Source organism: Carassius carassius, chromosome 45, assembly GCF_963082965.1.
Source record: "Carassius carassius chromosome 45, fCarCar2.1, whole genome shotgun sequence".
In the NCBI taxonomy this organism is placed as follows: Eukaryota; Metazoa; Chordata; class Actinopteri; order Cypriniformes; family Cyprinidae; genus Carassius; species Carassius carassius.
Genome location: NC_081799.1, coordinates 22137463 through 22162866, shown reverse-complemented (window position 1 = coordinate 22162866; position 25404 = coordinate 22137463). Strand labels below are relative to the sequence as shown.

Below are 25404 nucleotides of genomic sequence, written 5' to 3'. Positions count from 1 at the left end.
TCACCCAAAAATGAAGATTTGCTGAAAAGTACTCACCCTCGGGCCATCCAAAACGTAGATGAGCTTGTTTCTTCATTAAAACAGTTTTGGAGAAATTTTGCATTACATCACTAGCTCACCAATGGATCCTCTGCAGTGAATGGGTGCCATCAGAATGAGAGTCCAAACAGCTGATAAAAACATCACAATAATCTACAAGTAATCCACATGACTCTAGTCCATCAATGAACACGTTTGTGAAGTGAAAAGCTGTGTGTATAACAAATCCATCATTAAGGCATTTTAACTTTATACCATCACTTCTGGCCAAAATTCAAGTACTCTATCTATAATTATTGCTTTCTCCAGTGAAAAAGTCACCTCGTCTGAATCAGAAGAAAAATATGAACCAAAATACAACATTTACAAACAAAACCATCCAAAACTGTTCTAAGATTTTGATGTGAGAGGAGACCAGGGGTGGACTTCTTCACTGGAGGAAGTCTTATCATGGGTTATGCACTCAGAAGCAACAGTTCAACGTTAAAATGCCTTAATAATGGATTTGTTTCTAACAAACATGCAGCTTTTCACTTCATAAGACAGGAGTCGTGTGAATTACTTGTAGATTATTGTAGTTTATTTTACTGATGATTGAGGGCTGCAACCTGCAGATTTCTTGAAGGCTTGAGTTGGTGCAGTCAGGAGTGTTATGCATTGAATCATGAGGTCGTGAGGGAAGCTGGTGGTTGTGGACTGGATGTCAGAGTGGGTGGTAATCTTCTTTGGCAATCTCTGATTTTTTGTACCTCTGTGTGCGTCAGACAGTAGCACAGATGTAATACTCAACCTTGTTGTTGTCCTTTAACTGCACATTTGACCTGCGCTCTGATGCAACAATCTTCTGGAGATGTTTGTTTTCTCGAAAATGGCTCTGCATGATTGAAATGCAGCAGGTGTTGAAGCTGTCGTAAAGGAGTTAAGCCATCTTGCAAACGCCAACACATGTCCACACTTTACACAGACACGTCAGCAAATCCATTTGTTTTTAGTGATGTAACAGAGGTCATTGTGATTGCTCAGAATACCAGTTTCAGTAATATGTCAAAAAAATGTGTTCAAGAGAAATCCTTACTTCAAGAGAAATCAACACACAATATAAATGGAAATTGATAGAATGTGATAAATTACTTTAACAAGGATAGTCTGCCCAAAACTGAAACTCCGTCATCATTTACTTATACCCTCATGTCATTCCAAACATCTATCACATTTTTTCTTCTACAAAAGAAGATATTTAAAGAATGTTGGTATCTAAACAGTTTTGGTTTCCGATTGACTTCCACTGTATAGACAAAAAATATACACTGGAAGTCAGAGGGACCCAAAAAATGTCATCATTTACTCCACCTAATGTTGTTCCAAACCTTCTGCTGAACACAAAAGAAGATATTTTGAAGAATTTTGTTAGCTAAAAAGTTCTGGGTCCCACTGTACTAAAAAAAAAAAAATGGAAGTCAATATTGTTGGTTAAAAGAATATCTTTTTATGTTCAGAAATGCATACAGATTGGGAATAACGGGAGGATGAATAAAAGATTACATGTTTGGGTGAACTACATTCTGCTGAACTTGAGTCTGATTGTAGCCAAACATTTTAAAGATCAAAGATGTTATATAGAAATATAGAAATAAAAACATATCTACCACAAGCAGGTGTTTTTATGCACATTTTGGAAAAGCCAACCATTTTTATATAATTTTGGAAGATTTATGACATTTTTCATGCTAGAAATCTGTTTAATCGTGAGCTGACGGTACGTCCTTTACATGACTTCTTGTTCCCACAGAAAAAAGTGGAAAATGTCTAGAATTTCTGTTGTATACCTTAACATAAACCATCTGCTCTGAACCTGCTGCCCGCACTGCTGATCTCAGCACGCGCACACTTAAAAACATACCAGCAGCAACAGAAAGTGAAAGCGGTTGTTCCTCTTTTGTACCCGGAATAATCGAGAGAACATCTTGTACTGCTGTGAAGCGATGGGCAGGTGGTACGTGCACAGAGCCATGCAGGATGGGGGAGGAGCGGGGTTCAGCTTCACACCTGTGTGAACGACAAAGCATTGCAGGTTCGTTTCAGGGCAAAAAACAAGTCAGCTCGAACCAGATATCCTATCGGCCAGCATCAGCTCCTTTCTCACATCACACAGAATTTGTACTCCCACAGGATAATCTTGAGATCTTCTCATTCTCAAGTCTTCAGTGAGAATACATTAGAGATTCGACATACGTAGCTATACCTTCACTTATGATAGGAGATGTTTGCTTGAAAAGTGTTTTTTTTTTTTAAACAGAACATGTATTGAGGGTATAATTTTTGACCATTTTTAAACCTTTAAGCAACCCAGCTAAGAAACATCTTCTGAGAATGTTTTCCTAATATTCCAATAAGTAATTGAAGAGTCAAAGATGAAAAAGTGTTTTCAAGCATCAAAATGAAAAATCTTAACACCACTTTTAAGTTTTATATATATATATATATACATACACATACATACATACATCAAAATGTGTCCTGGTTATTTTTTATTTTATTTAACTTTGCTGAGCTAAAAGTAATGACTATCATACATTTTTATCATACATGATCACTTATTCTGTTATATATTTTAATAGGCTAAGTACAGGTCAGAGTATGTTTTTACATGAAAATATATGTTACACTTATTAATGATGGACCATTATTTCACCCATATTTTGACATTTTATTTTCACAAAAGCTATTTGAAACATTAAAATAGACACTTTACTTGCATTTAATATGTTTTTTGTGCATGTGAAATCACTTTTGTACATTTAAATGATGTGGTCATCAAAATGGGATGTCTCATAATTGATGTCATATTATTTCTGAATATTCTTTGAAAATGTCCAGTTTTTAACTTTTCTTCTTCTTCTTGGTAATGCAAACGTCAAAGGAACATTCTGAAACAAGTAGTAATAAAAAAAATAAATATATATAAAAAAAGCATATATAAAAAAAGACGTTTTAGCAAAACGTTCTATGAATGATGTATGAATAGTGTTTTTGTGCTAACAATATTAAGACCAGATATAAAACTCCTGATGTTCACCTTTTTGAGGTCAGGTTGTTCCGTCCTGTTATGGAATGACTTTTTTTGTGCCAGTTACTAAGCTGTTTACTGCCTAGCATTTATCTAACCCCTTCTTTTCTCAACCCAGCATAACATTTGAAACCGAACATTTTTGCTTTGCATATAAACACACTCATTGTGTGTGAATACAGTCAGTTGCACCTGAATGCAGTTTTCACCATCCTGAGTTATCAGAGAAGATCACTCAGACGGCCACAAAACAACTGGTCTGTTTTTCTTGGCTTTAGGAGAGATTGGACGGAGCCCAGGATCTCCAGTGGCGTCATGATTTGGAATTGTATACACACAACATCTGCCATTCCTTCTTTCTCAGTGAGAGAAAACAAGCGAGAAGCCACATGAGCGCATGTGGTCTTTTACCCTCTGCCACAAGAAAAACATTTCCACATGATTATCACAGCAGTGGCCCCGGGGAGTCACGTGTCCCTCTGATAAAAACAGCTTCTGAGGGAACTTTTATTTGAGCTCACAAAGTGCTTGTTCTAAAAAACATTTGTGAGGGTTTCTCCTTTGAAAACTCCAAATATGCACCATCACCTGCACAACTGCAACACACATTGTCTTCTTTATCCAATGAGAAAGCAAAAACAATGAGAGGGCGTGTCTAGAACATCACGCCACCACTGAGCTGAAAGAACAGGTATTTTGGGAGGAGCTCAAGCAGTGTAAGATATACTTTACCTACTGTAACTCATAGATTTCCCACATGACATAATGAGTCAGTAGAATGTACTAATGATGCCAGTCATTTTATTTTAAGTCCTTGACAACCATTAATTACCTAAAAAAAACAAGCATGACCTCATTTACTGTGAACTTACAGGGGATGAAATTCATTATCAATAAATTAATAAATCATTAATAATAGTGTATATATATACGTGTGTGAGTATAAAATGAAAAAAAAAGAATGATCTACAGTGAATTTATCACACACACACACACACACATATATATTTTGTTTGTGTCTGTGTATATACATTTATATACCATATATAATTCTAATATATTTGACTAGATTTTATATCTATCTATAATATATATGTGTGTAATATTTCATAATGAATTTAATAATAATGAACTAAATAAATGCATTATAATAAAATTTTTTATGAAAAATAAAAAAGCATATTTTGAATGAATACAGAAATACATTAAATATAATTGCTAAATTGAAAATTTTATGCATCTTATCTATCTATGACAAACATAAATATATATAATAAAGTATCTTTGGATAAAAGATTCTACTATAAAGTATGTTTGGATAAAACCGTCTTCAAAATGATAACATTAATAAAAAGAAGTGATTGTTTTATTCAGTTTAAATCTAACAACAAACCGTTTAATTTGTATCTACAGGATAAATGAACCCTTCTAAATAAATCATCTAACACGATTCTATGACCTTTACAACAGGCAGATCAAAGACAGTTGTGTCAATGACTTCCTCCATCTCAGAATGGTACATAGTATAATTACCTCTTAAAATAGTAACTGTGAAACCTCTGAAGGCTTTCTTCTCTCAATTAATCACACATGACAATAAAAAAACCCTCCCACCCTCAAAGAGCCCTTCAGTGTTGAAAGCAGCGCCCAGTTACTGGTCTGAACTAGATAGCTCCGGTCTCAACAGCATCGCAGTAGTTCCTCATCTGCTTTTGTTCAGTATGAGCCAGTCGAATCCAGTCAGACCTCCCCCACATAACCAGCACACAACAACACACTGTAGAACACACTGTCAAAGTAAACCAACTGACAGGAGGAACACATTTATACTCCGAAGATATTTTAAAATGATTACACATATAGTTCTTTTAGGTAACACAAAACAGTCTAGTAAAACACCAGTAAAGTCCAGATGGTGCAGTCCTTCGAGGGTCCTTATGACTAAGACCAAAGCACTGACTGTCATAAGTAGGCTAATGAAATGAATGGACTGTCACATGACCAGCTCCATCCAATAGCAACAGACTTGCTTCATGGGCTACACAGACTCTGTTCTTCAAATCTCAGAAGCAGTGGTCTGTCAGCTAGTGCGCTAGAACTATCACAACTCAAGATGTTATGCTTTCTCTCTCAAGATAGACATCATGTTCTTAACAAAACCCTGTTCCTTGAGTTGGTGTGCATGCAAATAGATCAGCTTGAGATCATGGAAACTGTGTAAAAGCTTAGTTGCCAGCAACCGCTTACACCTCCTTATGAGTAATGGTTAGTGAGCGTGTGAACGATCCTGTTGTTTCTCAATACGACACCTATCAACTGTCAACGGTTGCCTGGAGGTAATCTTTGTCGTCTAGGTAACTGAATGTTTGGGATCCTAGTGCTCTAAATCAAGTGAGCAAGTTCAGTCAAAACATGAAAGCATGTGCTGCTGCACTCCATGTTAATGATGAAATCTTGGGCAAGTACATGTTTTCTTTCTTTTATTTTCTTTTTGCATGGGCACTTTTTGCAAGTAAACATGGCTTCTTGGTGTATTTGAATTGACAATTAAGCAGACTTGACTTGACTTGACTATTTGTTCTTCCTGGGTCAAAAAGCCAAAAAGGTATGCACAAGTATGTCAGTATGTCAGATTAAGTGAATAGTATTCACTTTCTGTGAAGTTGATTGGAACAGCTCATGCACCTCATGATTAATCTATTTAGCTTTTCTTCAGGACTGAATCTGTAAGAGTCTGTGGTTGTGTGACCTTAAGACCTTCCAAGCTCGAACCCACAACCGCCTCTTCTCGAGATTTGCAGATAGGCCTAAACATTTTAGGCTCTTCGGGGGGGAAGTGGTTAATAAGGAGCCACCCATCTAACTTCCCTAAATGCGCTGTGAAGGCATTGCCACCAACCGTGATCATACACCGAAAGAATACTAATATTGTTTGTTAAATTAATTACAAAACGAACGTGTTTCGTGCAAAGTCTTAAAAGGTGTCTTGTACTTCCTGTTGCAGTTCAAGTTAGAAAGGAGCCATGTCCGTGTTGCTTTGGTGTAGGGCGTCCTCTATTGGTGGATGAATGAAATCACCTAATTGAGTATTCAAAACTGCTGTATTGTTTGCTGTTTAAATATCATAAGTAATAAATGAAATGTATCTATAGCAGCAGAAACTAAAAATGAAATAAAAGGCGTTCTCACGTCACCTGAGTTTCAGTACATTTTGTTTACTTTAATATTTAAGACAATTGGTGCATTGATTTAATTACCCTCAGTTTATATTGCATACACAACAACAGCAATCTATATATTGTATTTAATAATATACTCGATTTGATATTTATATCAATATTTAATATCAATCAGTAACCTATATTAAAGTATTGCAGTATTATAACATTTTGAATTTTCTTTTTTTCTTTTTGGACATGCTCGTCGTCGTCGTCACCGCCATCATTAAGACCAGCCATTCCCAGCCCAGCCCGCCAATCAAGTAGGCTCAAACGCAAGCCTGTTTCCAAATAACCAATCACAAGTAACTTTGTCCTGACGCTCAGACCTTCGCAGCCAATCGGAAACGTTTCCTTGACAATCAAGTAGCAACGCGCTGCGCTTGGCGACTGTGTCCAGGGATTAGCTGATTAGCAGGACTGTTGAAGCCGAACTCTAATCTTGTTGGTCGGATCAGTTTTTAGTATCAGTCATTTATTGCCAAACTGAGAATGAGCCTGTCTCTGAGGTAATTATGACGTGGTTGGTCGAGTTCATTTAGAGACCAGCTGTTAGTGTGTGGACTGTTAACTAGCTGGTGCATGTGAACAGTTGCTAGTGTATTTTTATTATTGATAGCAACGATAACTCACATTGCCTTAAAAACAAGAGTACCACGCATTAACTTCACTTTATTGCTATACATTTGACATATTTAAACGTTAACTGTCAAGTCACCTGCAATTTTGAGCGTGATATGTTCTGTGAGACCTCAGAATTCTTTCTAGGCAGGAAGGTAACGTTAGCAAGTGTGCAGGCCTGTAATTGAATGGTATATGAACTAATAGAAGATCAGAAGGAATAAGGTGATTTATTTCCATACTTGTGCTATCAGGACTGACCTTACTGCTGATAAGACTAAAAGGAAGAAAAGGAGAGAACTTACTGAGGAGCAGAAGGATGAAATCAAGGAGGCGTTCGAGCTCTTCGACACAGACAAGGATAAAGAAATAGATTATCATGAGTTAAAGGTAAAAACACACACACAGACGAGCTGTGAATATTCATCGGATTAAAGGTTTAAGTCTTTAAAGGAATAGTAAACTCAAAAGTTTTCTCACACTCATGCCGCCCAAGAGTTTCTTCGTCAGAACAGATTTGGTCAAGTCCAAACCTTAGCGTTACGTTTCCGTAATGTATTATTGTGATGCTTTTATCAACTGTTTGGACTCGCACTTTCACGGCACCCATTCACTGCTTATGAGCAGGCTGCAAATTCCTGCAAATTGTAATTTTTGGGCCGACTGTTTCTTTAATGTTGAAATGTAACTAGTCTAATAGATAAACAAAGAAACTCCGCTTCCTGTTTAAAAACTGTCCTATCATAATTAAGCAAAAACACCAAAAATAAATCAATTGCAGTAGCTCAAAAGTGCTGATATTTACAATTTGGGTTCCAGGTGGCGATGAGAGCTCTGGGTTTTGAGGTGAAGAAAGTAGATGTGTTGAAGATCCTAAAAGACTATGACAGAGAAGGAACTGGGAAAATAACTTTTGAAGATTTCAAAGAAGTGGGTACGTTGAGTTCATTACTCTTATGATATTAGCTATAGCTGTGTTTCCATTTGTGTCGTTTGGGATGATGAAAATGCAAGATGTGAATAAAATCATAAAATGCACATTAAAAAATGTATAAGCTCAACTGAGGCAGTGTGTTTTCTTTATCCACTAAGAAAACATGCATAAACTTTGATGGCAGCACATTTACTGAATAAACTGCTCGATACTCAATACAAAACTCATGTGACTTTGCTGCAACAGATCATGTGATTGGATAACTGGACTAACCAGCCCACCAATCACATTGAACACCATCTCAAATGTTGTTTTAATCATTCTGAAATGCCTGAGCCGAAGTCTGTCACCAAAATAAATTTTGCAAATTATCTACCAGAACTGTCTCGCACGATTACATTTCACAACAACAATTCTTCAAACACAAGATAACATGGCAACGTTTGTAAGCGTTTCATCTGCATGCTCTGAGGTGCAAGAAAAATCTTATGTAGGAAAAAAGAGCCACAGGCTTCCCTGTTGCAGCATTTTAATTTTTATTATTATGTTGCGCCAGTTTCTCTGGAAGTGATTATTTTGAACACATCGTCTGGAGACTGCTTTATTTGCAAATATATGTAGCCCGATATATCTTCTGCTTTTAGTGTCACTGCTTGAAATTCATTTACTTTTGTGTTTCAAACCAAGTATAACAATTTTCTTAAAGTGACGGACATGATATTGGAGCGAGACCCGAAAGAGGAAGTTCTGAAGGCGTTTAAACTTTTCGATGATGACGAAACGGGAAAGATAAGCCTGAGAAACCTACGGCGAGTCGCTCGTGAGCTTGGCGAAGACATGAGCGATGAAGACCTGCGAGCCATGATTGATGAATTTGACACTGACGGGGACGGAGAGAGTAAGTTGCTCTCTTTTTATCTAGGGAGAGGAAGAAAAAAAAGTGCTATTTATATTGCCTCTGATGAATGGAAGTAATTACTGTGCTTTTCCCAGTTGGCCCAAAGTGCTTTTCTCAATTAAGGCACAGCAAATTAATGTATTGCAGCCAACAAAAATGGGAACAGTGGAAATGAAGGCTGATTTGAAAGCTGTTTGTGTGTCCTTTGGCGTTGTGAAGAGCTGTATGTAATTTAATCCGCAAAATTTTAATAATTATCTGTGCTGTGAGTAAGTAGGTTAAAAGCAAAGGGAATTTAAGTGATCACATTTGTTCTTGGACTCTTTCAGTTAATCAAGAGGAGTTCATCTCTATCATGACCGGCGACTCGTGAGCAGCTGTGACTCAAAGAAAATGTGCTGATGATTTTGCTGCACATATGCTGTGAAGAGCCAATCGATCTGACAGACTGGTCTTATTCACAAGCAGTAAACCACATTTCAGATGTAAGGTACGGTAGGTTCGATTGGTGCTAAAATCTGAAAAGATGCTTGAACTGAACTGGACATGAAGGACAAGAACAACATTTCAGGTCATGATTAGGTTGGTTAGATTTTTTATAGGGATACTTTGTATTTTAAAATGGCAAATTTGTTATGTCTTCGATATTAATAGTTTGTACTGTAGCTGTTCGTTTCACATTTGAAAAAACATTCCAAAGTACTATTTATTGTAAATACTCAGTAAAAACAAACAAGCAAACATAATTTTTTTTGTCTCTTTTTTGCTAAAGCACATGCATGCTAAATGCATGTATTAAATGAAATGATGCTGCTGTAGCATGTTTATTCATTCAGTTCTAAAGTGATTCCAGGTAATGCATCTCAGTTGTTCAGAAACCGTATAGGATTACAATTATTTTCAAAAGTTAAGGTGACTTGTTGCATTATATATGAATAATATATGTTATATATATATACAAAAAATTTTATTTCACAAAAGCAATACTAGAGTACGTATGCCAATCGTATAATGATCTTGTTTTTTTATTAATAATTCACATTTGGATTATGAATTTAATTTGTCCGTAATTTAATAATTTTGATGCGTCATTGAATCATTTCATTTTTGCGATTAACTTTATTTATTAGGTTTATTTAAAAGGGGATTTCTCAGTCTTGGCCAATAGAGGGAGACATTATTCAAAGAAAAGTTGTTCTGCTGTTGTATTCATTGGTTTTTCAGAAAGACTGAAGTTGAATGTTATTATAGTACAGGGAAAAGAGATTTATGTTCAGAAAGACCAAAACTTTTAATACTCAAATATCATCCTTAATAATACTTCCTAAACAACAAAAGGTGTGACTATAAAACCATCACCTAACAAACCTCATGAGGAAAACCGAATCTAAAAATAAATGTGAGTTCACAACTGTGTGTCAGTGAGAGGCAAACTCTGAAACTCAACCTTTTTTAAGGGAAGTCGTGGCCTAATGGTTAGAGAGTCGGACTCCCAATCGAAAGGTTGTGAGTTCGAGTCCCGGGCTGGCAGGAATTGTGGGTGGGGGGAGTGCATGTACAGTTCTCTCTCCACCTTCAATACCACGACTTAGGTGCCCTTGAGCAAGGCATCGAACCCCCAACTGCTCCCCGGGCGCCGCAGCATAAATGGCTGCCCACTGCTCCGGGTGTGTGCTCACAGTGTGTGTGTGTGTGTTCACTGCTCTGTGTGTGTGCATTTCGGATGGGTTAAATGCAGAGCACAAATTCTGAGTATGGGTCACCATACTTGGCTGAATGTCACTTCACTTCACTTCACTTTTAAAGAGTCATTCAGGTTCATTGGAAAGGTTTGACATCTACTAAAGTGCCTTGGCCTGATCCTGGGCCAGATGTCGGTCAATGTGGGATCGATTCAGCTGTCAAGACGATGTGATGGTGAGATGACAGGAACGTTTTAAATGGATGAATGTGTTGAGCATCACCTCTTATAACACTATCCAAAATTAAACATGTGAGCGCAGCTCTGCAGAGGCTGACACCGATGACTCTGTGCGTATCTGTGCCACTGTGAGGATAATTTGGTCAGTGTGTCTCTGTCTGGAAGCAGAGGTGGAGCTGCATGAGGTAAGGACAGTCACCTACACACAAAATCAGCATGGGAAATAAACCTGTGTGTGCTTTGTTTTTTACCTGATACATTGAAAACAACAAATCAGGCCACAAAGATGAGCAAAGTTTGATTCATTCCAGGTGAAATGAATCAATTAAGCATGATTTGTTCCCACACACATTACAGTATTATCAATAGAAAAAATATTTTTTTTTTAACTTTTTTTTTTTTTTTTTTACAAAAAAAAAAAATCAATATTTTTAATGGCTTGAAATATTAAACAATATAAATGCATTCTTCATTAGTGCTTCATTAACAGCACTTAAAAAGTAATAGTTAACCCAAAAATATTAAGTCAGTATTTTCTTGCCCTAAAATCAACACAAAGCATTTATGACTTTCTTCAATGTAACAAGAAGCATTGTAAATATTTAAAAAGATATTTAAGAATTAAGTCTCGCAATTGACTTTCAAACCCCTAATATCACAATCAGTTATGAGAAGCAAGGACCAGTGCTGCTTATGTTAATGGACATTAATCTAGGCACAATAAGTCTTCATGTACTAATAAAAGTTGAATATAAAGAAGCATGAATGAGATTTGTGAACTACGGATTTCAGTGATTTTCATTCCTTACATATAGTTTAAATATGACTTCAGAAGTAGTCATAGTACTGGAGTACTGCCACAAGTTATTTGAACAATGTTAAAATGAATAATTGTAGTTATACCTGTGTGTGTGTGTGTGTGTATGTATATATATATATTATATTATATATATATATATTACACACACACACACAAAGGGGTTCCTGAAATCACGCATAGAAAAAAAAATTCTGAGATATTTTAAGACCAGTGTTTATAAATAGCACCAAAAACTGTAACTAAAGTTCATCTAGAGCTGAAATCATCTGATGGCGAAATGTGGTCAAATGTCGTAATGCGATACTCTGAAAATCATTGCCGTGCTTTAGATGAGGGAAAGCAAGGTTAAAGGTCGTTCTGTCATTACCGCCAGGCTGTAGTGGCAGTAATGGCTTCCTTCTCAGTTGTCCAAAGAGTCTCCAGAGACAGGATTCTCTGTCAGATGAATGTTTCCAAAAACCCTGAGTGGACCACAGGCAGACATCATCGTCCTCTTGTGTCAAAACTACAGGTTGATCGTAGATCAGCTGACCATCGTGAGACGACATCTGATTCGCGGTATAATGCTTTCAGATGGATTAGTTTGCTTTGCTAATTATACAGAGCAGTCATTCAATAAAGAAGTCAATAGTACCGCCTAGGCGTTTGCCCTCTAATTTTGGCTTTGAGGGTCCCATAACGACTGTAATTTGGAGCATATTTAACTTTGCTGTATCTTAAGTCGAAGCCACACGATCATGGCTTACTCGTACAAATTTCAAAACCTTCTAAGACGTTCCCCCCACACATGGTAATTTAAACTTGGAGTGAACCGTTTGTTAAAAAGACTGGCGTATCCATCCATTTTAAGTTTATTTATAGAGTGTATACGATCCAATTACTATCGCTCAAACACAAGCTCATGCGTTTTAGAAGCACCATCAATTTCTCCAGTAAATATAAAACTGCATTTTTGAGGGCGATATTTTGGCCCGGTGATGTCCGTCTTCCTTGTTATGTGATGCTTGTATTCTGCTGAGCAAGTAAATCTGGACCTCAGGGCGAGGTTTTCCGTGACTTCCAGTGTTTAAGGGTTTTCTTTGGCTCTGGTTGGTCCACAGAGGGTCACATGATTGCCGATAGCAGCTCATCATGTCTAAGAGTCTGTAGGTCAGGATAAGGGATGTCTTCTGTCCCTGAGCTCTGTGGGAAGAGATGCCGGGATCTGTCACCTCAGCCGTTCCCACGAACTCGGCTTTGCCCACGGGGGCTTCGAGAGCTGACTTCACTGGGAATCTGTGAGACTGTCACAGCTACGTCTTCACTTTTGTTGGTTGGATGGTTTGGTTGTTGAGGGAATACAGTCTTATGTTGGCTGGCAGTAGTTGAAACCCTAGAGTTTTTCCAGGCGCGCTGCTCATTAGCACCTATGGCAGGCTACATAAAAGGCAATAAGATAATCAACAATCAGGTTTATGTTGTTAGATAATGAGCATAGACTCAGTTTCAGGTCTTTGAATGTCTACTTATTTGATGATTTGAATCTGATGTCCAAAATGGGTCAAATGTAGTGCTGTCAACCGATTATTCACGATTAATCGTGTCCAAAATAAAAGTTTTTGTTTACATAATACATGTGTGTGTGTGTGTATACTGTGTATATTTATTATGTAGATATAAATACAAACACATGAATGTATGTATTTAAGAAAAATAAGTTGTTTATATATTAAATATATTTATATAAAATATAAGAATTTATATATATATATATATATATGTGTGTATGTATGTAAATATTTGTATAATATTTACTGTATGTGTATTTATATATACATAATAAATATACACACTACAAATGCATCTATTATGTAAACAAAACCCTTTTTTGAATGCAATTCATCGCGATTAATCGTATGACAGCATTAGTAAAAAGCTTTTTTTTTTTCTTGTTTCATAAACATAAAAATAACATAATTATTTCAAACATTTCACTGCCAGTAGCTAGATATTTAGAAAAATACTAAGACCCAGTTCTCATATTTGAAGTGCTTTTCACATTCCTAATGATATTACTATTAATGCAGATTTGTTTCGCATTTTAGGCTTTGAATGAGCAGTGCTTGTTTGGACCCGATGTCTTTTATAATAGGGAAAATGAATGTGTGTTTCGAGTACAGTGAAGCTGAAAGCCGCCCACTTCTACGTAATCTCTCCCTGGCCCGGTCTCGTACCCATCCACTAATGTGTCTGGCCTTTACTAAACCTACTCAAGGTCAGATCCAATGTTGATTGTAAAACGCTGCATCTGATGATTACTGGGGGATTAAAGGCGGGAGAAAATAGGCAGATGACGAGCGTTGCGATTGAGACGGGGGTGAAGGGGCACAAGTTATATGCCTTTGGAGCTGGCACATGCTCAGCTGTTGGAGACTGGACCGCTTTTCCAGACAGTGTGTGAGTCATTCAGTAGAGATGCACCAGAAATAAACAGCCTCTCTGTTCTTCCTGGTTACAGGACAGTCCCGCTCCCTCATGTGGTTTGTGTTCAGGTGCTGGTGGTATGGTGGGGTCTGAACAGGGAAGCCTTGATGTGAAAAATGGGCACAGCAGCAGTTTGGGGTTTTAAAGATGTCGTGTTTAAGCAGGGCAGCTGACCCAATTTAATATTGTGTGTTTGGACTGCTGAACTGAAAGTGTTCGCCACCCGTTTGAGGCCAAGAAATGTGTATTCAAGCCAAAAATAGTGCACACCAGACTGACCCTCTTAATGTGCATTCCTGCTCTTATTGTGAACCATTCTGCATGTTATTCCACAGGGAAAAATATGTTTGTCTTCATAATCTTTCACTTGCTTTCCCTCTAAAAACAACTTTCCATGTTGGGTGACTTTTTTTTGTACACCCACTTTTCACAATCCAATTAATTCAAGATCCTAGCCTAGATTTTAATAAACTTTTTAAACTCTTTAACACTTTATTTTTAAGTTTAATATTAATGTAATTTTAGATTGTTATATAATTGATATATAGTTGTTTAATATACAGTACGTGTTACATAAATTATATTAAATATAACATAAATTTATATAATATTATTTATATTCAATATTTATTATATAATGGATGTAATGTTGCTTATATATAATGTTTATTACATACAAATATAAAATTCTAACTCATACTAGATATTCAAAAATGATATTCAAAAATATAATATAAAAATTACAGCAAACTATATTTTAATTATATACTTAAAATATATAGGTTTGTTTGTATTAGTTTTTAATTTTAATATAAAATGTAACAATTTAAATTTTAATAATGTAAATTTATTATTTTACATTGTTAAAAAATTACATCAATAAATATAAGCGCTATATATATATATATGTGTGTATGTATGTATAATATATTGAAGGAAAAATACAATAAACGACAAACATAACTTAAGATTTTAATATATTTTTTTTTATGCCAAATGGGCTGTGAACAGTCATTTCTAAAAGTTTCTCATCTCTTTTTTTTCTTTTGTCCCTTTTAAGGAACCAGTTGTCTGCTGTGAAATGTCTCGTTGAAAATGGCAAAATGATTGTCATAGAACAGATAATTGGTGGTTAATTGGTGTATAATTGCTGAAGTTTGTATTTCAGATGCCAGCGAGCGGCACAAGCGTGGAAGCTGTCCACGGGATTGTGGCGCCACTGCGTGACTGTGGTTAGACAGCCTGACCGCTCTGATTTCTCTGAGCCAGGATAACAATATTTCATATATATACTTACCATCGCGGTGGCACCCTTTAAAAAGACATATTGTCTTGAGAACAATCGCCGCCCACTATAGACTGCCGTCTTGCTGTGAGGAGCCAAAGGAGTGGGCTCCGTTTCACAAACTTTCAGCTGCAGAAAAGGCAGCCATCCCATAGGCAGAATAACAACACTCCCACTGGGAAAATGGGAAATGGGGCTTTTGGATTGCAGTAACTAGCATGAACCCTGCCATGCTATTGTCTGCTAATCCAGAACGGCCAACGTGGAATCTATTCCACGAAATCTACTCTACTGATGATGGAAATTTGGCTACTCTGAAATGGGTGTTTTAAAGACGATCAGCATTGTTTTTTTTTACATTATAAGCCTAGATGACCTGCAGTATTGAATGTGAACACAATGACCCCAAAAGTACTTGGACACGTACACCGTTTAAAAGTTTTTAATTGTTTTGAAAGTCTCTTTTGCTTACCAGAGCTGCATTTATTTGATCAAAAATCCAGAAAAAAAGCAATATTGTGAAATATTTGTACGATTTAAAATAATAGTTTTCTGTTTGTATATATTTTAAAATGTAATTTATTACTGTGATACAAATCAGAATTTTCGTGCATCATTACTCCAGTCTTGATGTCACATGATTCTTCAGAAATCATTCTGATAGGCTTTTGCTGTTTAATGTTTTTTTGTGGAAAGCTTTATACATATTTTTTCAGGATTCTTTGAATAGAGTGTTTAAAAGTATGGAAGCTTAGAATCCACCACAGGATATGAAAAATAAATAATAATTATTTTATATATATATCAACCCAGAATTCTGTCTTTGATTGCAAATGAGTTTACTCGCAAATCAGTTTTTTTTTCCTGCTATGGAATAATTGTTTCTTTTTTTATGTCATTCAGACTTTTCAATTGCAAGTTAACATCTGTATTGTGAGAAGAAAAAGCTTCTATTTAATAAATAAATGAAAAAAATGTATATCACTTTTATTTACTTTTAATTTAAAGCATCTTTGCTGGATAAATCTATTAATCTATTTTGAAACTTTTGAATTTTACATTTATTTTAAGTGTAATATTTCACAATATACATTAATTTAACCACTGTTTTTTTTTTTTTTTAAGTATTGCTTTAGTGGAACATTTGACCTGTTGTCACTACGAAAATGCAAAAATTAGTTTTGCTTTCAGCTTTTCTTTGCAAATGCACTTGATTTGATATTATATAACACAATGCCATTTATATGTTATATGGCTTAAGTGTCCAAATACTTTTTGGGGGCACTGTATATCACTCCAGTTTGACCTTTGACCTTGCATTGCTGAGTGATGTCAGTCATGCAGTCTTTCAGTAGAGGTCACCCTTTATTCAGATCCATGTGTCCCGCAGAACAAGGGTCCTAACATGTGAAGCGTGGTCACGATCGTGCCGTACAGGCTCTGGGTTGTGGTTTTCGGCTATGTAAAGATTTACGGATAAGACTTGGAATGCAAAGATCAGCTCACTGACGCAGCACTGGAAAAAAATCTCCATTGCCCGAGGCTGTACAAAAATTTCACATTTGCACACTGCTAACCATTCAGTTGTAAACAAAGGAGTATCTAACTCGCACCATAATACAGCTCATAATTCTCATCACCCTCATGTGGCTGATTTGGTCATTTAGGGATCAACAAAGAATTAAGCGCTCTCTCATTTGAGGAAAATAAACTCCAGACAGTCACAGAAAGATTAATAAAATCACAATAGTTTATTTTAGTAAAGTGCTGACTGGTAAGTGTAGAATTTAAATTTTATGGATCGAACTTAAGAATCACATTTATATATAGACTACAAACACTGACTAGAGTGTTTGCAACACAAAGGTTGAAGTTTTGTATATGTGATGCTGTTTTGGATTTAAGTATATATCTATATATATATATTTATATCTATTTATATATATATATATATTTATATCTATTTATATATATATATATATATATATTTTTATATATATTTATATATATATATATATATTTTTTATTATATTTATATATATATAAATATATATATATATTTATAAGCTAAATGATAAATATATAAAATATTGAAATTCTAATATAATATAATGTGTAGCTCAATTGGTAGAGCACTGCATTATCAAGCGCAAGGTTGGGGGTTCGATTCCCTGGGAACACATGATATGATATATGTAAAAATTGATAGCCTGAATGCACTATAAGTCGCAGCGTCTGCTAAATCCATAAATTTAATTAAATTTTTACATTTTAATTTAATTTTTTTTTTTAATATGTAATGTATATATATATATATATATATATATATATATATATATATATATATATATATATATACTTTATATATTAAACAATTAATTTCTAGATATTATATATTTATATAATATAAAAATATTTCCATACCTATGTATATATCTATTCTCTGTATCCTCTAATTGTATGTGTGCTTATTTTGCTCCTAATGTCTCTAAATATATATATTTTAGGAAAATATGTTATATTTAAGAAACAATTGATGTATTTTATATTTATACACACACTCTGTTCTTTATTCATCCATATCAATTGTATACAACAACAAATCCTGAAAGGAAAAATACAATAATAAATATTAAATATATAAATAAGCGTGGCTTCTGTCAGTTGGATGCTGCTATCCCTCATTAAATTGTGCTCTGGGAGGGAACAGGACCTCTTCCCAAATTAACCAGCGCAGTCTGGAGCTGATGGGAAAAGCCATTAAGCGACACAAACGGCAAGTTTCAATGTTCTTTGCCACTCAGTAAAACATTACATTCCAAGAAATAATTACGCGAAATGGCTCAATTTAGAGGGATAATTACTTATTCTTTTGACTTCCAATTTTAGAGTGGAACATGCAAAACAAAAGAAAGTACTGTACGTCAGGCCGCAATGCCTCAAAATTAAAATGTTCCATCGCATATAAAAACCTGTCTGTGTCTGCCTCCCTTCACCCAACACATACTGTACAAATGTATTTGAATGATTCAAATCTTGCCCTTACCATGACAGAGATTTAAATAGTTAACAGTTAAATAGAAAACAAATATTGCACGCTGATGACAAAAAACGAATTCAGGCCAAGCTTGATGACACAAGCTGATTTTGATATGGTCATGCTTGGGTCTCAAAGCAAACAAAGCCCTTACTATAGCACATTCAAATCTAATATGTCACTGAATCTCTGTTGAGCTTATCTGTCTGAAGCAGTCTATTTGTTAACAATCTCAAGATGTGTCCAGGCTTTCTATCTGAATGCTCTGGCCGTCTGATGGCAAAACTTATCTTTTGTAAACACTCAATAGAGATAAAGTCAATCGTAACTGTCTGCTTCAAATCTGTGCGCTAACTTTCTCACACTGTCAGATATGTGACGGGTTTCCCACAGGTTTGTTAGCCTTTGCTACATTTGAGATGACATGAATAAACTCAACTAACAACTGAAAATGTCAAAACTTTTGGTTGGGTTGCTCAGCAACTAAAGATTGTTTAGCAACACATGGAGCTGCAGACCTCGTTCTTCCATCGTTATGTTGGATTTTCCAATCCAACTTCAGTCCATAGGCATTATTTACCTCTTGAATATAGAGTACTGCAGCAGTGATGACACATTGTTGTAAGCCAAACCAGTTCGCAAAACCCTGGTTTCCTCAACGAGAAAACAATAGGATTTTTTTCCACCGGCTTTTAGATTATTACAAGAAATACGCTCTGTGACCAACAAAAGTTTATGATTCTTACATGTTTTGTCCATTATGGTAATCTTCACAGATGAACAAATTTTTATAAATTCTAGGCACTAATATGCTGTAGAAAATGATTTTTTTATACAAAGAAAATCAAGACTAAAGGGATAATTTCTACTTACAAATGTAATTTATTGGTGTTTCTTTGAGTGAAAATGGTTTCAAAGTAAATCCTTGCAGCAATTTTGTTTTCAGTGTATTAGAGACTGACTTTATGTTAGCTTTAGTTCATAATCTGGACTTTTTGATTGTGTGATTTAAATCTAGAAGTTCCTTGGAATAAAGAAGAACCTAAATTCACCTTTATTTATGTTGCGCTTTAAACAATAGAGATTCTTTCAAAGAAGCTTCATAGTAATAAATAGGAAAAACACTCAAATGAGTTTTGTCAGTGCAGTCAAATCCATGATAATACTGAATATTAAGTGTGTGTTTACAGATTCCTGCATCCCTGTTTACTGAGCGTTGGACCGTGTTGTCCTGGGGCAGGGTCACTTTAATGCCCTTGCTGAGGCCTGTCAGCCATTAGCCCAGCTATGTGACCATATGTGAACACTTGGCCCTTTGACATGCCAGTGACTGTCGCCTGCTCTCCAAAAGATGTACAGAGCAGTTTTCACTCTCCGCTTCAAGTGTTTAAAGGCGCCAAACCATATCTGTGCGAATATCAGGTGCAATTGTTTAGAAACAGTTTGTTAAAGTTAGGGTTAAGGATTTTTCAAATAAGATTTTACTGTTTTGAAATGATTTTGTCTCAGGAATTGTTATTAAATTTTACAACTAATTACAAAGAAATGGCAAGTATTTAAATATATATATATATATATATATATATATATATTTGCTGTGAAGTTAACTAAAACTAAAAACATTCATCACTTATATCAACATATATATATATATATATATATATATATATATATATGTATGTATGTAACTTTAACTTATCTTACCAAGACAGCGTTTTTTCATGTAGTTTAGCTTCAATAAGTACTTATTGAAATAAATATGTTAGCATTAATTCACAGTCAACTAACATTAATCCTTATATTTTTATTATCTGGCATAAAAAAAATTAATAAATGCTTTAAAATATATACATTAATGGCTACAAAAGAAACAAAATAAAATTAAGACTAATAAAGTAGCAAACACACAAAATTGGCAAAATGAAAACTGAAATAAAATCTAATTAAAAATATGAATTAAAACTATAGTAGTATCTCTATGAGATACTTAATTATGCAAAAACTAAATCTTTTTCATTCTTAAGTGACTTATTTGTTCCATAAAATGTAAAAAAAAAAAAAAACACTACTGATCACAATGATCCGGTCTTTGGGCGGAAACATTTCATATGGCCACCATCACATATTGGCTCCGACATGAGTGCACCACCTGTTTCTGAGGTTTGTTACTACTGTACCTGTTGTTTCTGTTGACCCAGGCTGACACTTCAAAGTCCTGCTTCACATCGCTGACATGCTAGCCTGTTCTTGTAAGCATTCTTACATGATTGCACTGCAGACAGCTGAGGACAGTATAAACTAAATAATGGACTGACTTTGGAATTAGCTTAAGTCTTTCAGAGGAACTGTGTATGCAGTTTGACAAATGCTAGCTGACATAATGACAATGGAAAATGTCTGTCATATGTTGTCCTTTGCTGCATGGCACTCTGGAATAGCACTCTGAAATCTGGATTTTGGGACTCTTTTGTTTCTGCATTTATTTGATCAAAAATACAGTAAAATCAGTAATATTGTAAAAATTATTACAATTAATAATAATTGTTTTCTATTTGAATATATTAGTGCTGTCAGATATTCATGCATGTGTGTGTATTTATATATGCATAATATAAATTATATGCATAATGTACACACATATTATTTAAACAAAGACTTTTATTTTGTATGTGTTTAATTATGATTAATTGTTTGACAGCACTAGTCTAATATCTTTGAAAATGTAAATTATTTCTGTAATCCAAATTTCAAAAATAGCTTGTGGACATAATTATAAGCTAGACATTGAAGGGCTGTTTATGTGTAAATGAACCCACACAGAGAAAGTTTGGTCAGATTTCTTTATGTTTCTAATCTTATTTTATAAGTGACTTTTCTTTCTGTTTTAAAGATATTTTCTTTGGATTGTTTGAATACTCGAAAAGAGAATATAAGATATAGGCAATAATTTGTGTTTCCTGCTAGTTAAATTTCACATTCATGAACAAAAATCTGACTCTAAATCTATCTTTTCTTTATTCAAGTAGCCTACTGTATATGGTAACTAAAGTTCTGTTAATCCTAAAGGTTTAGCTGCATACCATAAATTAACCATGGTATAAGCTATTTGTAGTAAAACAGGTTGTACAAAAAAAGTTGTATTTTCGTTCTTTCTTTTATTGTTATAACCGTACTCTCTTAATGGTTTGATGTTCTGTACATTTTAATAATAATAAAAAAAAAAAGAAATCAGAAAAAAAAGATTCACGATCTCCGAAGTCCCGATTTGAATCAAAAGATTCATGATGATCTGAATCAAGTGATTCGCGAACCCGCACTGAAGTCCAGATCTGAATCAAAATGATTTGCAATCCGTGCTCCGAAGTTCCAATCTGAATCAAAGGATCTGTAAACCTGCTCCGAAGTAGTTACGATCTAAATCATATGATTCACAAACTGCATTCTGTAGTCCCTATCTGAATAATAATATTTCAGATCGGGACTTCCCAAGTTCCAATCTGCATCAAAACATTCACAAACCGCCTTTGAAGTCCCAATTTGAATAAAGTGATTTGCTTTATGCGATCCGTTTATAGTGTGAATGAATCATTTTGTGATGCAGCGGTCTGATTCGGAGTTTCGAAAAGCTCAGTTTCACCCCTCACAATAGATGCTTTTTATATTCATTACATGCGATGCCAAATTCGAAATGTAATGCCCTTTTGGTCTGTTTTTGCAAGTGATTCCATCGGATCAGTTCCAGCAAAAATGACTCACTCAATTGATCTGGTTGTCTTTTCCTTGGCTTTTCGAGTCTACAGCCATGTTTACATGACACTAAACAAGCTTAGCTCGCTAGTTTTATGACATTAACTGAATAAGCGAAAAAAGTATGATGTTTACAAATAAAATATCAATATTTCCAGTCCAAAAATAATCCAGTACTAATCTATGAACTTGTTCAGTTGAGGTAACAGGTTTACCGCTAACCAGTGAAAACTGAGCGACACCTGAAAATGCACGTTAGATGTAAACATTGTGCAATATAGTTGAGTTTGTAGCTTAATTAGGCTAACTATTTCTAATAGTTGACCGCTGAAATACAGTTAGTAGCAGTTCGATAGGAAATCATTTGAAAGCATCCAGTCATCTCATACCATTGAAGTGAATGTTAATTGGATCAGGATGTATTGTAAAAAAAAATAAAAAAAATATATATATATATATGAGAAATTGTTGTATCTGATTATATTAGTCTTGAAGATTAGTCACTGTTAAGAGAACAAATGGGAGAAGCAGATGAACACAAAAGAGCATAACATAACTGTTCACGTATAAACATTTTGGCTACATTATATGTTCTTACTCATTCCATGTATTAAATGTACATCCTTTAAAGTTTTCTAGCATATTTACTTGAACTTTTTAGGATATATCAATGGTATGACTATTTCAGATGCGGCCAAAATTACAACATCATTGCTTTGATATACATATGTTTCATTGTTTGATCAAAATTATTGCTAGGGACAATATAGCAGTCGCAGTCACGGATATTGGTACTAAATATGCCTTTGATATAAATTGTTTTATATATTCTGTCCCACCGTGTCGCATCAATATGTATTTTTAACAGTACTGAAAGTGCTAATTTCCCAATTTTGGCTTTAATAGGATGAATCTAGTGCTGGCACAGATCTCACGAAAACGTCTGTGCTGAGACATGGTGAGAACTAAAGACGAAACAGATGAGCACAGAGTCGTTAAGGAAGCCATCTGTTCTCTGTAAGAGGAAATCAAGTCGTCGGATGATAAACAGTTGGAACGTGTCAGGAGGCTTGTTCATCTACACTATCAGAGAATGAGATGGGACAAAAAACCAGCACCTGTCACTCACTCTGATAGCATCTATCTCACTGGAGAAGTGTCTGGAGCCCTGTGTGGTCTTTCTAATGGACGCCCTGCTCCTGTGTGATGCTAACCAGCCTTTTCCACGTCTGTGTGCTGTCTGTCTCTTTGCCAACAGTTGGTCTGGAAGAAGCAGAGGTTTGGTGAAAACACCAAATGACAACTGCCTTTTTCTTGGCAGATTTGAAAAGCACAACTTTCTGTGGCTTGTATAATATGTGTTATGTTGGTTTTAGTTTTGTGTGCTCTGTAGAATTAAAAGCAAGGATGCATAACATATCGGTACAATATTGGTGATCAGATATTATATCATTTATTTTTTATTTTTAATGTATTTATATAATAGCATTGAATATCAACTATTCAGTTATGAAACAATTATCTGCTTATCAGAATTGCACAGAATTTTATATTGTTCATATTGATGCAGTATTAATCCATTCAATATAATATACTGACATTTGAAGAGGAAATGTCTCGACGATAATTATTTAGATTATTGCAAAAATAATAATTGTTTTCCTAAATTTTCCCCCTTGTTTTATTGGAAGGTATTGTAATTTTCATTTAATATTTAATATAAATTGTATTAAATGTTTTTTTTTAAATATAATTATTATTATTATTAAAGAGACAGTTGGAATTGAACATTTTTCATTTTCATTTTTGTCGTATCTTTTTTTTGTGTTCATACAATCAGGGTTATTGTTATTATTATTGCAAAAATAATAATTGTTTTGAAATCATTCTTTTCAAACTGCTTCCCTAAACACACAACTTTTTCATATTGGTAGGTTTTTGAATTTTAGTTTGTTAATATATAATATTAACATTAATTAGTATCATTTTTAAATAAAGGTGTGTGCAGATGGACAATTGAAATGGGAAATTCTGTCATGATTTTTATGTTTTTATTTTTTTATTTTTTGTTATTCAAATAGAATAAAATATAAATATTTGATGAAAAATTATAAACTTATTCAGCAAGGCAGCATTTCTAAGTTTAATTTAGTTTCAGTTAAAACACTAAAATTAACAAATTCAAATAAAATAAATGAAAACCAAAACTGAAATAAAATAAATGAAATCTAAAAAGTAACATTTAAAATAAAAAAAGACAAAAAGCACATCATAAAACAGCCAAGAATGTAATAAAATGAAAATTTAAAGTTAATTAAAAATATTAACCAAAACTAAAATAGTAGCCTGTATGAATTATAAATAAATAATGAAAATAATGTTTGTTCAAAATGTCATAAGTTTTGGAACAATAAGAGGTGAGTTAAGGTAAACTATTCCTTTAATACCTTTAATATTGTTTCAGTTACGAAAAACCTGCTAATGCTATCAAGACAAACACTCAGTATCCTGTGGATGGCAGAATGGGAAATGTTCTGGACAGACTTTGTCACCGTTAGATTGCATCAGTCACACAGTTGGAACATTCTGTCACCATTTCCTTGGATGTGTGAGTCTCTTTCATGTGCTCGACTGTCACATGACGGTCATGATGGAGATAAATAAGGGAAACTGCAAACTGTAATCTAAGAAACTGTGAGAAAACCACAGTGCATTTGTCATAACCGTCTAGATTGTGACCTGTCCGGAGCGCAGACGTCTAAATATGAAAGTAGGTCAGATTGTGATGCGGCGGGGGCCGCTCAGAGTGGTCTGTGGTGGGAGTCGTTCATTAGAGAGGCTTGGCTGCTGCAAATATCCACGTCGATGACTGTGGCTGTGTGGTTTCTTTGTTTTGGATGATTCCAGTCTCAGGTGACACAGATCAGGCACTATTAAAGGATTCTTCCGACCACAGTTTTCTTTGGCGGAGGCCCTGACGTGAAGCATGAGGCTGGACATGCGTCTTTTCCACACCGTGGCACAGCTCCATTCATTTGTGTGCTGCTTCTTTAGATTGTGGTGGAAAAAAATCCTTCCTCTTTTGAAACTGAGACTCATACACATGAGCGAAACAAACCATACATACCTTGTGTGATGTGTTCCAGTATGATGTCGGGCAAATGTGGTTCTGTTTGTTCTCTACAACAAAGAAATCAGCAGATGTTGTGGAGAAGTTCCAAAGCTTAAATATTCAGATCATTTGGACAGGATCTACAGAATTATTATTTTTAAAATGTAATTGTGGATGCATGCTGTATTAAAAATAAAGCTTGCAGAAGGAGATCCATAGAAGAACCATTTTTGGTTTCAGTG

General features: G+C 34.8%; 1 protein-coding gene across 1 annotated transcript; it reads left to right on the top strand.

Moving 5' to 3' along the window:
- Window positions 1-2055: 2055 nt before the first annotated feature.
- LOC132127028 (centrin-3-like) lies at window positions 2056-9523 on the top strand. Its single transcript, XM_059538642.1, has 6 exons — window positions 2056-2110; window positions 7093-7100; window positions 7153-7335; window positions 7765-7879; window positions 8586-8777; window positions 9107-9523. Exons 1-6 carry the CDS (start codon window positions 2056-2058, stop codon window positions 9148-9150), a joined length of 597 nt encoding a protein of 198 aa, XP_059394625.1. The 3' UTR covers window positions 9151-9523.
- The last annotated feature ends 15881 nt before the right edge of the window (window positions 9524-25404 follow it).